This window comes from Heptranchias perlo, chromosome 13 (assembly GCF_035084215.1).
Source record: "Heptranchias perlo isolate sHepPer1 chromosome 13, sHepPer1.hap1, whole genome shotgun sequence".
Classification (NCBI taxonomy): domain Eukaryota; kingdom Metazoa; phylum Chordata; class Chondrichthyes; order Hexanchiformes; family Hexanchidae; genus Heptranchias; species Heptranchias perlo.
In genome coordinates this window covers 25194949-25212323 of record NC_090337.1, presented here as the reverse complement: position 1 = coordinate 25212323, position 17375 = coordinate 25194949, and the positions used below count along the sequence as shown (strand labels likewise).

The 17375-nt window shown below is 40.6% G+C and overlaps 2 protein-coding genes across 9 annotated transcripts in view; both read right to left on the bottom strand.

The window, feature by feature from the left end:
* rpl35a (ribosomal protein L35a) overlaps positions 1-17375 on the bottom strand; it is a 290790-nt gene that overhangs the window by 94213 nt on the left and 179202 nt on the right. The window lies entirely within an intron of this gene.
* lrch3 (leucine-rich repeats and calponin homology (CH) domain containing 3) overlaps positions 1-17375 on the bottom strand; it is a 124492-nt gene that overhangs the window by 52981 nt on the left and 54136 nt on the right. For all 8 annotated transcript variants that reach the window (XM_067995171.1, XM_067995169.1, XM_067995172.1 and 5 more), the window contains exons 4-6: positions 9907-10012; positions 7002-7138; positions 5906-6018 (exon numbers count right to left, since the gene is read on the bottom strand). In XM_067995171.1, the coding sequence (XP_067851272.1) occupies positions 5906-6018; positions 7002-7138; positions 9907-10012 (356 nt within the window). The remainder of the gene's footprint in view (positions 1-5905; positions 6019-7001; positions 7139-9906; positions 10013-17375) is intronic.

The following is a 17375-nucleotide window of genomic DNA, read 5'->3' as shown; positions in this document are numbered from 1 at the left end:
AGTTACATATATTTAGAAAGATTGCTATAGTTTATTTTTGCACAAAAGCAGCTAGACTCAAAGTAGACTTTTTTGCAGCATAGAAGGAGACCATTCGGCCCATCGTGTCAGTGTCAACTCTTTGCTAGAGCAATCTAAATTGAATTCCACTGTCCCACTCTCTCTCCATAGTCCTATATCTTTCTCTGTTTCATATATTTTTCAGATTTTTCCTTAATGCTGCCTCATCCACTCCACTCCATTCCATTCCATGCTCTAACAACCCTAACCTCTCTCTCCACTAATTTTGATTTGATGATCCCTTGCCACTGACTTCCCACTCAGAGGAAACAGTCTTTCACTATCAAAACCCTTCAGGATTTTAAAAACCTCTTAATCATTTTAGTCTTCTCTTGTCCAGTGGAAATAGCTCCATATCTCTATTCTCCTCATAACTATTGTTTCCCATCCCTGTCATCATCCTGGTGAATCTACGCTGAACGCTCTCCATGACTTCAATGTCCTTCCCGTAAAGGAGTTCCCAAAGTTGCGCACAGTACTCTAGCTGTGGCCTGACTAATGGTTTGAACAAATTTATTACTTTTTTTAAAATCTTGTACTCTATGCTCTTATTTATAAAACCAAAATGCTGTTGGCCCTTTTTAAGGCTTTATTACCTGCACTTACACCTTCAGGGAATTATGGATTTGAACCCTTAGGTATTCATCCACACCTTTCAGCATTTTTCATTAAGTGCATACTCATATTCATTTTTTGCTCTCAAAATGTATTACTTCATAGCTATCCATATTAAATGGCATCAACTCCATTCCATTAATCTATCCACGTCATCCTCAAATCTTCGACAGTCCACCTTGCTGTTTGCCAAACCCCTTACTTTTGTGTCAATTGAAAATTTTGAGATTGTACTTCCTATTTAAAAATCGCTCACATAAAAGCTTCTATCTGAAGCATGTGGAGGCCATAAGGAGTATTAAGTCACACCTTGCAAAATTACTTTGTTGATGCAATTATGATATTGGATGGACGCTATACAGTGAGTATAATTTGGTTGCATTTTCAAAAGGCTCGAGATGTTTTTAAATAAAATTAAAGTTCACGGAGTTAAGACCAAATTAGGAGCTGGATTGAAAACGTGGTTTGCGATAGAAAGCAGAACTATCAGCAACTTGCGCTTATAAATTAGATAGTGGATGCTACTTCCAAAGACCAACAAAAATTTACTAAACCACGTACCTAGGTAAATAATGAAAGGTTGATAGCATTCAAAAGGACCCGGATAAATTTCGTGATTGGTGATGGAAAAGCATCTTGATTTTAATAAAAATTTCCTTTGCGATGTGCATTCCCCATACGACAACCAAATGCACAAAAATGAATGGCACACTTCAGCAAAGGTGAAAATGATAAATGTGTGTGTGAGATTAGTGACCATTCACTTTGCTGTCCAGTCCTTACATAGTTGTTCATTACAGAGCTGATTGAAGACTAGGATGCATCCTGATGCCTTTGACTGAGTGGAAACAGATTACTTTAACCCTAACTGAAACTCATTGCTAATACCACTGAGAGAAAAAATCTTAACCACTTCAGAGGAGTAATGAGGCATTGGGCCAAGTCCAGAAAAGATTGACAAGGATGATTCCAGGGCTCTCAGTTGCCAAGAAAGTGTCTCACAGAATTGATGAAGCAAATACAACATGATTTGTGGAGACAGCAAGCTTGGCAGACCAAAATAGTCTGTCCTCTTTCCTCAATGCTTAAATGTTAACAAAACAATTATCTGTATTAGGATAATTTCATGTCACATTAATTTTTTTTGAATGCAAAGCCAGGGATTCATTCTCATATAACCTCATAATTCTTGGTTGTACTGGTCAAAAGCAAATGAGAACTAGAATGATATAATTTAAATAATCTTTAACTCAGCAACTGTACAAGCCTGAGTATGTCTCTTACAGGGCCTTGAACATCCGCTTATACGCCTTTAGCTGACACACTTGGGGTAGTCGATTATCCCATTAACATGAATGAGTCGCCCTGCTATACACCACAATTCATCCTCTGCATTAAAGAGATGGGTACAGGCTCTCTATTCTTTAAAGATAACAGAAGTAATACTGCAAGAGTTGAAAGCATCGGAGACAGGCTTTTCACATTTGTATTAACAAACCAAAAGCCACATTGAATACCAGTGGTGCGGCATTCCCTATTCCTCCTACCTATGGAGTTCTTTCCAAGACTGTACTGGCACTTGTAACTCTGCTCCATGAATCCAGAAGTTCAAACAAATAATTGATCACCACCTTCTGAACCACAGGCTTGCTTCTCAGGACCCCAGCACAAGCTTCCAGGTCATTTGTGCTCTCAGTATCTATTCGGGACAATTTTGTGTGACACCTGTCCATGTTAACAGCTGTGTTTGACTGTACCCTAGTCTTACTTCACTTAATATACAGAAAACTTTTAAAAATTAGGCAAAATTACTCTATCCAAAAAGAAGTGTGTTTGTCGTGGGGTGAAAACCACATAACTTTTTTTTTAAGAAAGAGAAAAAGAACAAAAAAAGCAGAGAGAAACTTTAATTCACATAAGTGCCTATCAGATCCCTCAAATATCCCAAAAGACATACTTACAATGTGTTATTTGGAAATGGTGATTGGATCTAGTTTTCTTACAAAAGAGCAGAGAACCTGGATTCAGTAGAGAATGAGCAGAACTCATCCCAGATGGTATTGGCGCAGTGACACTCAAATCCACACTTTTCTGGTTTACCACAGAATATTTATCTCTAGTCAATTTTTTTTAAAATGGTAACGTTATAACATTATAATTACATTATGAAGTGGTGATAAGTAAAAAAATAATTTAGTTTTACCACAGGTTTTTAAATCAAAAATCCTCCATGTTGATTCTAAAATCTTTAATTGGACCCGTGTCACATACACTCATTGGCATGGATAGCCCAATCATAATAACAAGGGGCACTAGTAATAATGGTCATAAGTGTTTCTGGGGCAGATTTTCTATTTGCTGTATGTGCATTAAGCATCACCTTGTTGGAGTGCAGAAAGCAAAATCTGGCAGGCAAAATTGCACACTAGTAACAGAACCTTACCTGATATTCCTTCCATTGAAATGAACGAAAGAAAAATCTGGCGGGTTCTTTTAGGGGCATGTGAACCACCGAGCCAGATTTTCCTTTCTGTGCTCCATCCAGGCTTAACACCCAAGTGGTAAAGATGAAAATGTACCCCTACAACTCAAGCTGCAGTTTAAAAAAAACTTTTCTGCTCAGCTTGCAAATGTCAGTGGTTACACAATTTCTTGTTTCCCTTTGCCCAATGTTGTGAAATACAAGGACTGCAAATATTGCAAAGATATCTATTGGAATGTTTCAGAAAAGGGCAGTTTATCCGTTACGGTATTGCCGACCAAAAGTTGCTAGCAATAGGTCTCATAATATACACACAAACCTCAGAATAGCCAAAGTGATGACAACAGAGAAGTGTTGTCATGTCTGGCCATTGGCCATCAAGTTCACTATCTGCCAGCAGTTTTCCTCCTGGTGTGGGAGAAAACAATATTTTTGTAATAGGGTTAACTGCTTATCTTACAAGTAAGATTGCAGACTGGCGTAACTCACCACAAAAATGTCTTAAAAAGCAGAGATCTGTAACATTATTATTCGTATAATCAATCATTTTATATTTTTGCTACCTCCATTTCTACTTCGTTTAATCTCCCAATTTGAAAGCAATAAGTTACTAAATTTAGAAATGTAATTCTGTAAGGATTCACCATTATGTTTGTGACTGTAAAGGACATTAATAACCACCATTATATCTTATTTACATGGCTAGATCTGGATGGAATGCAAGATTAACAATAAATAAAACTTGACTTTTCAAACAGCACCCTCCACCATTAAATATTGTGATTCCATTAAAAAAAATTCTAGTGGGAATCCATTACTTCAAAGCAACAGTAATTTAACAACTTCAAGGGGAAATTGAAAAACAAATGCGCTGGCAGACCAGCAAGAACTGGTCTGTTTAGAGCAAGAGCTGTAACAGGACACACTGAGTTCAGTAATTAAAAGCATGCTTACTCAATCATTTTAGAACAGACCAAGTTTCAAGCGCAGCCAGTGAAATGGATGACGCATTCATTTATTTGAGCAGCTGATTTTGCCACTAACATCTGAGGACTACCACTGGCAATTCTGAAGAACAGCTTAGTGACAGAAGTAATCACTAGGGGTAACCCTACTGTTCTCCCCAGAATTTCTTTAACAATTGATTAAAGTAAAAAAGAATATAGGTCAAAGACCACTCCTACTTAAAACAATTTTAATGTTAGATTCAAGAGATATTGAGCTTGTCTTTAATCTCTCAGCAGGATGTCTGTCTAAGGGGACTGCAGTTACTATAATGTTGAAATCAGTCTGCCTGGCTCCTACTTAATTAATGCTTTAATGAGAATTCTGAACAAGGGAAAGGAACAAGATTTGGCAGATAGGCACATCACAGCAGATGTCAGATAATAGCTCAGCTGGCATTAACAGTTTGATAATGCTAACAAATTATAGTACAGTCACTGAGTGCTTACTTACCCCGACATCTTCCCTACACTCATGGGTTGCTACTCATTGCTGTTAGACAAAATCCCCAAAATTGAAGATTTTGTCTAACAATGTTTTATAAACTGATGATAAAATAATGTGCTTCAGCTAGCACTTTAAAAAAAAAATTAATTTTACAACAAAATGTAAATAAAACTTCCCCCTCACCACCACCCCCCAAAAAAAAACAGATGTAAGCATGTCACCAGATTTCACCTTTTAGGTGGTCAGTTCAGGTGCTGACCACCTGTTCATGCTGAGCTGGAATGAGAGATGTTGATGGTTGGGCCACCACTCATGAAATCATAACCCACCATGGTTTGGTATCTGAGGAAGGGGAGGGAAAAAAATAGAAAACTGCACTCTGTTCTCTGCTGCCTGCGCCAGTTACAAGTAACGTTAAGGACGTATGTAATATAGCTGAATGTTACATTTCATTTTTCAATTGCTTGAGAAAAGGCGCAGGGGACTTCAACATTTTTTTTTTAAAAAAGAGTACATTTTGTTGTGGGAATGCAACTGTAGTTCCTAAAAGGGTAAACTTCATGACTGACTGGCTTATTGTGGCGGATTCCTACTTATTAAAAAAAATTTGCTTCCCTTCTCAACACACACACACACACACACACACACACACACACGTGTGAACCTAAACAGAGAGTCTCTGCACAGTATTCAACCACGGTGTGCATCATAGGTAAGCCCTGTTCTCATTCGATGTCCACACATTTGCACTTCCAGCAGACTTCAATGGGCTTTGATCAGGAGTGCGAATCTGACTCATTTTTACCCTCTTTCCTATTGCAGTGATATTGAAGCCAACTATAGCACCCTTACCGCCAACAACAGCTGAAAGCAACTCAGCACAGATCCCGGCAGGGAACATAGGAATTAGCTGGTCTGCATGGTTCAGTACCAAGCTACATGATGCATTTACTCAGAGCCAGATACAAAATTTGTGCCTAAAAACTGTATTCCACAGTAGTGAACTGTGAACATATCCTTGACATTTTTAAACTGTAGGTGCCTTGACAAATTCAAAAATTTTAGATCACCACCAGATTTATACATGATTAAATTAGTAAATGTGATTGCATAGAAACAAATTTTAAATTTGCTGCCCTTTTTTCCCACCCTAATCATTGGCACTGGCCTCCACATTCTTCAACTAAAACCCCTCCCATTTAGGCAACATAGCAGATGAAGCATCCAAATTGTCACATAGGTCTCAGCAGCAGTCCGGTTCCCAAATCCCAGCAACATGTAAGTTTCATTACTAACCATGAATTGAACCCAATCGGTCTCGTTCTATCATACTCTGGCAGGTCTGGAACACTTTTACATGCTTCTAAATTCAGGTATTTGAATATGTGGATTTTCCCCTTTATACAAATCTAGAAGAAAAAAGTGTAAGTGATTCATTTTCATCATAGCATTAGAGTAGATACTGAATTAAGTTAGATAACAATGACATTGGCACAGATACGGATCAAGGTAAATGTAGGATATCTCACCAGTAATAAATCACTAAGTAATTAAGAATGGTTTTAAAATGGTCATGAATAAGAAAAACATTTAAAACTCAAGGCAGTCAAATAAAAAGGAAAAACTACAAATGCTAGAATTCAAATAAAAGCAGAAAATGCTGGAATCTCACAGCAAGTCAGTCAACATCTGTAGAGGAAAGGCAGATTACGATGTTGCAGGTGTGTTCCCTTCATCAGACTGAAGGCTAAGAGATAAAACAGGCATTTTGGTAAGACTGGAAAAAGAGAGAAACGGAAGGGGAAGAGAACCAATAGATATACAATCACAGAGAAGGTAGGTAATGTGTTAAATGACCTGCAAACTGCTAAATACAAAGCAGGTGATATGAACGATCAGTGAGATAAGGCAGGCATTTACTGCAGCTTTCAGGCTAATGAAGGGAACACACCCAAAATGCCATAACGTATCTTTTCTCAACGTATCTTTTCTCTTTATAGATGGTGATTGACCAGATGTGTATTGCCAGCATTTTCAGTTTTATTTAAAATTCAAGAGTCAGTGAGGAAACATATTTTCTATTTTATGGATATGTAGCACCTGGCATAATATTCTTTAAATGATATCTGGAACATTTTTAGTGCTGCCAACAATTAAACCTCACTTCACATGCATAGAATGTTAATCCTGTGTGTGTTGAAATTGCCAAACGCGTCACGGAATAAACAAAAACCTCTCTCAATAATTTCCAATTTTGAATGGAATATTACTCAGGATTGCAGAGAGCACCAAATTTGAAAGCCAAATTAGTGAGTGAAGTCAGTGAAGTGATAAGTCTGGAATACACATTGAACAAATAAAAAGAACCAAGTCACCTATCTGTAGGACTTACCTGAGCAGGTGGAGACTGTAGAGGATTATTATCCAATATGATTTTTTGGAGATTCCGTAGGTTTCGGTAACAGACTGGAATTGTTGTCACTTTATTACAGGAGAAGTCTAATCGCACTAGTGGTAAATCTGCAAGTTCTAATATAGTAAACTATTAATCACCATCTTACACAATAGTTCAAAAGACATAGTGCTCTGTAAATCTTCAATGAAATTGAATCTCAGAACACTCATTGATTGTACTAAAGAAACTTAGATGTTGTGTATCCAGTTCATAGCTAAGATATTTAAAAGTAGACATCATTCAACCCTTATTCTATAATGCCATCTCCTACTGATTTCAAAGGAAGATGAATAGCTAAAATTGCTCCAGGTATAACATTTACTCCTAATTCAAATTACCTGAATTAAAAACTTTTTAAAAAAAAGCATAAAATTCTTTGTCCTATGTTATTCACATTGCTTAACTTTAATTATTAGATAATTTGAATTTTTTAGCATAAGAAAAAAAGACTTTAAATTGCAAGTTGACTATACACTAATTCTGAAACACGTTTGCTCTCTCTCATGGGTCATGCTAATTTGACCAGCATATCATAATTTAAAATACCCATCTACAAAAATCTCAATATAATTTCAGGTGTCTGTTGTGTACGTTGAATCTGACAAGTGTGCCATCTATTTTGTGACTGCAGAGCAAAAGTTTTTTCTTCCTCACTGGATTTTACATTTATGACTTTCATTTATAGTTTGTTATTTTCTAATTTTCTTAGTTGCCAATCATAATATGCAAAATTTTTCTTGCCAATCACATTCCTCCAATACAGCTGTCATGACCATTCCCCACTCACCTATAAATTATAAACATAACATACAAAAGATTCAGAAATTCAGGGAAAATATTTATTTTCCAATTACTACAGCAACTCTTCTCTCCTCTCCTCCCACCCCAATGCATGTTCCGAAACACTTCACCACACCTCTTCAACATTCCTGACATTGGGTTCAGCCTCCTTAATATTTTATGGACCAACCTTTACAGTTAAGGATCACCATTCTGAGCTGCAAAACCACAGTATAACTTCCATAAGCCAATGCACAACCCAACCTCCACCATAATGAATGCAAAACAATTGTATTCAGAGGCTGATGCAATACAACCAAGTTACCAGACTATGACTCCTAGAAGCCATCATGTGGCTCCAGATTTCTCATTCTTCCACCGTTGCCCCATATTATTGTTACCTCACTTGGCTGCCTCCTGCTTCCAAGTTTTCTGGACCGTATTCTTTAACATCTGGTATCCCAAATCAAATTCAGTTTGGATCCAGATGAAATGAAAGTTCCCTTTCTTGTAAGGGTAGTATTGAACATAGTTTGAATATTCTCATAAGTGTCTTAGGTTGGCCTGAATCCACAACACAACTCTGCCTCAGACTGGCCATGAGGAAGGTTGGTGTGACATTCTTTGGAGTCTGAGCAGAGTAAATAGTGCTTTATTGTGCATCTTGCCCCTGCTAAACCTCACCTGTAAGTGCTTGATGCAGACACTAGTCACTACAAGAGAAAAAAGTTCCAATTCCCATCACTGACCCCAGTTACCTCGATGAGCGGAAAATCATTAAAAAAGCACACAAATCCCCCTTTACATCAGAAGGTAACACAGGAAACAGTTTATAATAATATGGAAAATATCAAACTGCAAATTACAGTATATAAATTTAATTGAGGGATACCTGAGGGCCTTGACTATTCACTAGGGTTGACAACAAAAACATGGACTCAAACACTGAGAATTACTCTGTTGTTTCCACATCAGAGGTACTTTCACAGTCGTAATGAGACTTGGATACTCTTAACTCCTACAGCACATGTTGCTCATTCCTGCCGGGTAGCGGGCATGGGGTTCACATTAATTAAACAACCTGTTGTAGCTGGCCAGTGATACACAGAAAAAAAGTCACGTTAATACAGGGTCCTGTGTTGGGACTGGTGTTGGCTAGTTATCTGTGCCAGCTTGCAATCAAGTTCCTGTTCACAAATGCAAACTTCAGTCAGTATCCAACCATTAAGCTCAGTGAGTTTAAATACCACCTGGTATCATTGTAAGATGATCCATTCACCTCTTGGAATGTAAAGGTTTGCTAGAAAGAGGTATGCCCAAAGTTACAGGAATCCAGTGGTTTAAAATCTGAGGCTTCCCCCCCCAGCATGTACAATAGTCAATCTATTCACTAAGCATACAAGGCAGTTTCATCATCCTTAGTTTCCTCAACTGCTCCCCACCCCCAGGCAGCATATTCTCCCTTCCTTTCCCCAAACTATTGATTCAAGCAGAGCTATGGTTCCACAGGCAGCACTCTGGTACCTTGCCCAAACTGCCATTTTTTATGCATGAACCTGGTCAGAGAATGTTGAACAGGCGATTCAACTATGTTAACATTTGCCTGAGGAAGGAGAAAATCTCCGAAAGCTTGTGAATTTAAAATAAAATTGCTGGACTATAACTTGGTGTTGTAAAATTGTTTACAAATGTTAACAATAGAGCAGAGACTAATCGATACAGACACTTTTCAACAGGATGGTTTTCAGGAGTAAGAACGCTAGCTGATTTCCTCCCCCCTCCCCCCACCATGGCCAATTGCAGTAGCCCCATTGCCAACATCAGTAAATTCTGAACAAACCACAATTGTATACCTGGGACCTTCCTGGTCTCTATGCCTCAGTATGATGTCACATTTAACAACTCAGGCATTAGGGAAGTGTTATGTAATTTTTTTTTTACAACCAATATAATGCTTTAAGTTAATTTAGCATGCAAATTTGAAAGTGCTTTCAGTGTTTTCTACTAAAGGGAAACAAGGAAAGGCATATATCTTACTAAGAAGTGCTACAAAAAGACTAACCTTCTGGGAGAGTTACTAAGTGATTTCTTCTTATGTTCAGGTCCCTTAAAATCTCCAGGTTTCCAATCTGTGGTGGTAATGCCTGTATCTCATTACAGCTGACATCCTATAGAATTTTAAAAAACAGACGTCAGTTAAACAGATCTAGCTTACTGCTTACCAGGGCTCCCGTAAGATCAACTCCTATATTCTCGCCAGGGGCACAGTCACATTGGATCAAAGGCCTACAAAGGTCCCTCCGTTCTGTCTCACTGTTCTTAAGATTAGCTGTCGATTTCAGCCCTGGCCCTGTTATTGAACATATCCCCTATACACTGGTCCAGAATTCCTTTTGGAAACATCCCAGAAGTGCTGTTACGATTTTAAAATTTAACTTCCATGTTCCATAACAGTTTGGGAAGAAGAGATAAACCTATTTTCTCAAAAGTAATTGTTAAAGGGATAAATAAAAACAGAAAATGTTGGAAATGCACCAACATCTGAAACGGAAATTAAGATGGACTTCAGGTGAAATCCTTCTTCATAATTCTTGTTGGTAAAGAGATGTTGGGGAGTGCTGATCATAAGACTTAACAAACAGCTTAGAAATCTGGAGATATAAAGGGAGAAATGAATGTTGCAGGGATTATTTATAAATCTCTATTTAACCCTTTGTTTCATAGCGCTATTATAGAAAATAATTAATCTATAGAAACTATGTGCTCTCTGGCAATTGGTCTCATGAAACATGGGTTCAAATCTCGACACCAGCCAATTACTCTTAACAGGACCCTTATGCTCCCATGCTGTCACAAGTTCCAAGATCCCCACTCCTATTATAATAATAATCAGTATGGTTACTCCACATTTGGCCCCCAAGCCCTGCCAACGCAGCACTGAAAAGCACAGGTAACTCAGTCCTATTTGCTCTTATATTTCTTATTGGTTCATTTGTTCTGTTTGAATTTTGTGGGCCTGGAAGTTTGAAAAGCACTATATTTGGTCCGTGAGGTGCCATGGTACAAACTTATGTAGCCCATAAAGACAAAAAATTTAGATATAAGGTAAGTATCGACAACTGGTTTCAGGTTCAATGCACTTCAATTCATGACTCTGATTTTAGATAACTCGTCTGCAATATTGTAAAATAGACTTCCATTAACACACACAATTGAATCGCTGAATGGTATCCATTATATTAACACAGCCTTAATGCCTAAAAAGATCAAAAAGCAAAGAGCTAGGGGATCAGCATTCTCATTGAAGCAGTATATATGTACAGATTAAACCCTGCCTCATCGTGGAGCTTGCTCAACAGGACACATGATTTCTTTATTAAAGAAGTGGGTGTTTGTGTCTCAACTATTAATGGGAATCCAAAAAACATTTGTAAATAGGGAGTCATTACTGAATATTTTAGGAAAGTCTTCATATTCAAATTCTAGAAATGGATTTCAGTTTTAGAAGTCACATACAGAATTTTCAAAACATTTATATTCTCAGGCACACATTAAATCCATCCGGAATTTCTCAGTCAATTACAACTTTGTACAACCACTTTTATTTCTACTGAAACATGAAATCACTGTTACGTAACTTCAAGAGTCACTATTTCTATTCCTAATCATGAAGATGTTTGTAAACAGGAGCTTTTCAATTTCAATTATGCCCATAATTTTTTATTGGTTACTATTAATGACAACTCAGCTGTTTGAATGTTCACTAGTTTAGACCTTCACTTTCTGAAATTTCTCTTCTACTATATTTTTCATATTCTGTTAATTTAAGGATATACAAATCAGGTGATGAAGTGAGGAATATTTACTCAAAGAACGCAGAGTGAATTACAACTGTAGAATTACAGGGTGAATAATGGCCAGTCAGGCTTCAATTTTATTGCACAAAGTGCACCAACTTTTTTCTTCAAGCTTTTTGGAGGTCTCATGAATTTTTGTTAAATTTTTTTTATTCGTTCGCGGGATGTGGGCGTCGCTGGCAAGGCCGGCATTTATTGCCCATCCCTAATTGCTCTTGAGAAGGTGGTGGTGAGCCGCCTTCTCGAACCGCTGCAGTCCGTGTGGTGACGGTTCTCCCACAGTGCTGTTAGGAAGGGAGTTCCAGGATTTTGACCCAGCGACAATGAAGGAACGGCGATATATTTCCAAGTCGGGATGGTGCGTGACTTGGAGGGGAACGTGCAGGTGGTGTTGTTCCCATGCGCCTGCTGCCCTTGTCCTTCTAGGTGGTAGAGGTCGCGGGTTTGGGAGGTGCTGTCGAAGAAGCCTTGGCAAGTTGCTGCAGTGCATCCTGTGGATGGTGCACACTGCAGCCACAGTGCGCCGGTGGTGAAGGGAGTGAATGTTTAGGGTGGTGGATGGGGTGCCAATCAAGTGGGCTGCTTTATCTTGGATGGTGTCGAGCTTCTTGAGTGTTGTTGGAGCTGCACTCATCCAGGCAAGTGGAGAGTATTCCATCACACTCCTGACTTGTGCCTTGTAGATGGTGGAAAGGCTTTGGGGAGTCAGGAGGTGAGTCACTCGCCGCAGAATACCCAGCCTCTGACCTGCTCTCGTAGCCACAGTATTTATATGGCTGGTCCAGTTAAGTTTCTGGTCAATGGTGACCCCCAGGATGTTGATGGTGGGGGATTTGGCGATGGTAATGCCGTTGAATGTCAAGGGGAGGTGGTTAGACTCTCTCTTGTTGGACATGGTCATTGCCTGGCACTTATCTGGCGCGAATGTTACTTGCCACTTATCAGCCCAAGCCTGGATGTTGTCCAGGTCTTGCTGCATGCAGGCTCGGACTGCTTCATTATCTGAGGGGTTGCGAATGGAACTGAACACTGTGCAGTCATCAGCGAACATCCCCATTTCTGACCTTATGATGGAGGGAAGGTCATTGATGAAGCAGCTGAAGATGGTTGGGCCTAGGACACTGCCCTGAGGAACTCCTGCAGCAATGCCCTGGTGCTGAGATGATTGGCCTCCAACAACCACTACCATCATCCTTTGTGCTAGGTATGACTCCAGCCACTCGAGAGTTTTCCCCCTGATTCCCATTGACTTCAATTTTACTAGGGCTCCTTGGTGCCACACTCGGTCAAATGCTGCCTTGATGTCAAGGGCAGTCACTCTCACCTCACCTCTGGAATTCAGCTCTTTTGTCCATGTTTGGACCAAGGCTGTAATGAGGTCTGGAGCCGAGTGGTCCTGGCGGAACCCAAACTGAGCATCGGTGAGCAGGTTATTGGTGAGTAAGTGCCGCTTGATAGCACTGTCGATGACACCTTCCATCACTTTGCTGATGATTGAGAGTAGACTGATGGGGCGGTAATTGGCCGGATTGGATTTGTCCTGCTTTTTGTGGACAGGACATACCTGGGCAATTTTCCACATTGTCGGGTGGATGCCAGTGTTGTAGCTGTACTGGAACAGCTTGGCTAGAGGCGCAGCTAGTTCTGGAGCACAAGTCTTCAGCACTACAGCTGGGATGTTGTCAGGGCCCATAGCCTTTGCTGTATCCAGTGCACTCAGCCGTTACTTGATATCACGTGGAGTGAATCGAATTGGCCGAAGAATGGCTTCCGTGATGGTGGGGATATCGGGAGGAGGCTGAGATGGATTATCCACTCGGCACTTCTGGCTGAAGATGGTTGCAAACGCTTCAGCCTTGTCTTTTGCACTCACGTGCTGGACTCCGCCATCATTGAGAATGGGGATGTTTGCAGAGCCTCCTCCTCCCGTTAGTTGTTTAATTGTCCACCACCATTCACGACTGGATGTGGCAGGACTGCAGAGCTTTGATCTGATCCGTTGGTTGTGGAATCGCTTAGCTCTGTCTATAGCATGTTGCTTCTACTGTTTAGCATGCATGTAGTCCTGAGTTGTAGCTTCACCAGGTTGGCACCTCATTTTTAGGTACGCCTGGTGCTGCTCCTGGCATGCTCTTCTACACTCCTCATTGAACCAGGGTTGATCCCCTGGCTTGTTGGTGATGGTAGAGTGAGGAATATGCCGGGCCATGAGGTTACAGATTGTGCTGGAATACAATTCTGCTGCTGATGGCCCACAGCGCCTCATGGATGCCCAGTTTTGAGCTGCTAGATCTGTTCTGAATCTATCCCATTTAGCACGGTGGTAGTGCCACACAACACGTTGGATGGTGTCCTCAGTGCGAAGATGGGATTTCATCTCCACGAGGACTGTGCGGTGGTCACTCCTACCAATACTGTCATGGACAGATGCATTTGCGACAGGTAGATTGGTGAGGACGAGGTCAAGTAAGTTTTTCCCTCGTGTTGGTTTGCTCACCACCTGCCGCAGGCCCAGTCTGGCAGCTATGTCCTTCAGGACTCGGCCAGCTCGGTCAGTAGTGGTGCTACCGAGCCACTCTTGGTGATGGACATTGAAGTCCCCCACCCAGAGTACATTTTGTGCCCTTGCTACCCTCAGTGCTTCCTCCAAGTGGTGTTCAACATGGAGGAGGACTGATTCATCAGCTGAGGGAGGACGGTAGGTGGTAATCAACAGGAGGTTTCCTTGCCCATGTTTGACCTGATGCCATGAGATTTCATGGGGTCCAGAGTCAATGTTGAGGACTCCCAGGGCCACTCCCTCCTGACTGTATATCACTGTACCGCCACCTCTGGTGGGTCTGTCCTGCCGGTGGGACAGGACATACCCAGGGATGGTGATGGAAGAGTCTGGGACGTTGGCTGAAAGATATGATTCTGTGAGTATGGCTATGTCAGGCTGTTGCTTGACTAGTCTGTGGGACAGCTCTCCCAATTTTGGCACAAGTCCCCAGATGTTAGTAAGGAGGACCTTGCAGGGTCGACTGGGCTTGGTGTTTTGCCTTTGTCGTGTCCGGTGCCTAGTGGTCCGATGCCGGGTGGTCCGTCCGGTTTTATTCTTATTCTGACTTTTCGTAGCGAGATTTTACAACTGAGTGGCTTGCTAGGCCATTTCAGAGGGCAATTAAGAATCAACCACATTGCTGTGGGTCTGGAGTCACATATAGGCCAGACCGGGTAAGGGCGGCAGGCTTCCTTCCCTAAAGGACATTAGTGAACCAGATGGGTTTTTACGACAATCCGGTAGTTTCATGGCCATCATTACTGATACTAGCGTTTTAATTCCAGATTTTTATTTAATTAATTGAATTTAATTAATTGAATTTAAATTCGCCAGCTGCCGTGGCGGGATTTGAACTCATGACTCTCGATTTTAGTCCAGGCCTCTGGATTACTAGCCCAGTAACATAACCACTATGCTACCGTACCCGGTATTGGACCACCACCATCCCTCTGTCCTGTTCTCAAAGGACTAATCAAAACGGCTTCCTGCTGGCATGCAATCTTGAAAACAAGATTATCTATTTCAAATAAAAATCTTGAACAAAGTTTTTTCAATTGACACCATCTATAAACAGAATCCTATAACCAATAAACACCCCTTTTCCTCCCATTCTTTTCTAAACGCATCAAGATGAGGGCTGGGTACAGTTCCACTGGTGCAGGAAGCACCCCTGTACCTTGTGCAATTGGCCTTTCCTCTTCTCAGCAGGTTATTCAACATTAGGTTTATCACAGCCAAACCTACACTTGCCTTCACACGATATTTGCATATGCATACTTTTCAACAAAAATCTCAACCAATCAGGAAATGGGCCTGCAAAATCAAGGAGACACCTAAAGCCTGTCTTGAGCCACAATTTGCACATCTGTGTAACATAGTACACTACCTCTAAAACCTATGGCTCTTAAAGTGATCAGTTGAGTTATGTTGCTTTTATACTGTACACTTGATGTTGGTGAAGTGCCGCCTTATACATAGAAGCATTACCCAAAGGGAAAATGATCTGCTAGTGAAGCCAACTAAAAGTATGGGTAAGGGAGGATCTCCTCTACGGCAGGGGTCCGGATCTCCACCCCACCCACCCACTTCCAAGGTTGGGGCTCATTAGATATGTACAGTAGAATTCCTGCTGCCAAGAGGGAGTCTTTCAGTGCAAAGGCGGAGAATCCTGTCGGTGCTGCAGTGAGGACACTACTGCAGCACCAGAAATCCAGTGAGGAATCAAAGGGGCAGAAGCACACTGAAAATTACAGGAGATGTCCTACAGAATGCCTCGGGGCCTTCAGCAGGTAACTGTCTAAGACCAACTTGAGAGAAAGGAGACCACAGCAAAGCCCTCTCCTTCCATAGTGGCATTATCCACCACCACCTAGCAGCCCTGTGAAATGGCAGTAAGAGAGGCTGATGAAAGAAAAATCTGCCTAGGACCCAGGCCCCCCATCCCACTGCCATTTGCAGGCAGTGGTGGTTGAGAATTGGGAAGGGGCGGGGACTAAAATACCGATCGGTAAGACAACTGTAGGTCTCAGAAATTGGGAGAGTTCAGAGGTATGATCGAGTACAGCTATGGATGGCCACTGTAAGAACATGGTTTATATCAAAATATAGTCAAGTATCCCGACAAGCCCCAGGCATTTCCAAGAAGGAGGTGCTTGTGGAGACGGAGCACCTCATCTCTGGGTTGACAAAGACACACTGGATCACGAAGTCTGCAGCTAGATAAGGGATGTGATTACTAAGAACAATTGAAATTACTTGGATCACTGAAAAACTGCTGAAGCAGTTAGCACCATAGAATTGATCATTGAAAGACTGCTAAAACAGTCTAGCATCGTAGAACTGATATCAGCATAACATAGCAGCCGAATAATATAAAAACAGGGCATGCGGGACTCCAATTTTAGCGCTCTCAGGACGGTTGGAGGTCCACAACCCTATGGAGGCCAAGCTTGATCAACTTGAAGTCTGCTGGAAAACCAGATTGTACAAATGTTTGTTGTTTGATATAACTGTATTAAAACACTGTTCTTGGGTCTGTAATAAAGATTGCTGTTACGAACACATTAGTGTCCGAATCATGTGGAATATTATTGAAAAGGATTAACAACCCTTGGTAGCAGTAATAATATTTTTCAACAGGCACCAGCTGCAATGAAGTTTATAAAGTTGAAAACAAACTTTGATGGCCCACTACACCGCCATTGAGATTTCAGTGACTGAAAACATTGCATAATTTTGATAATTAAAAGTCACACTAACAATGAGACCAGTGAGCAATGTTCCATGGGAATGTTATATTTTGCATGCTTGAAACTCTGCCTTCCCCAATTTTACAACAATGTAAAAATATTAATCTCTACTTGGACTGCTGTGATAAGATGTTGTACTGCATCCTTTAGTGCCGTGCTAGAGTGGCATTTCTCTATTTTGATTTTCTTTTTTTCTCCTTTCTTTCATTTATTCCCTCCCTCTTCATAACCCATCTGGCTGTTGAACTTTCAAGTACAAATTATTTAAAAAAATTTAACAAGTTTTGTAACTTTAAAAAAACTATTGGGAGAAGACAGACATAAAATTATCTGAATATTTGCATACAATTCAACGTTTACACAATATATACAACTCAGTAAA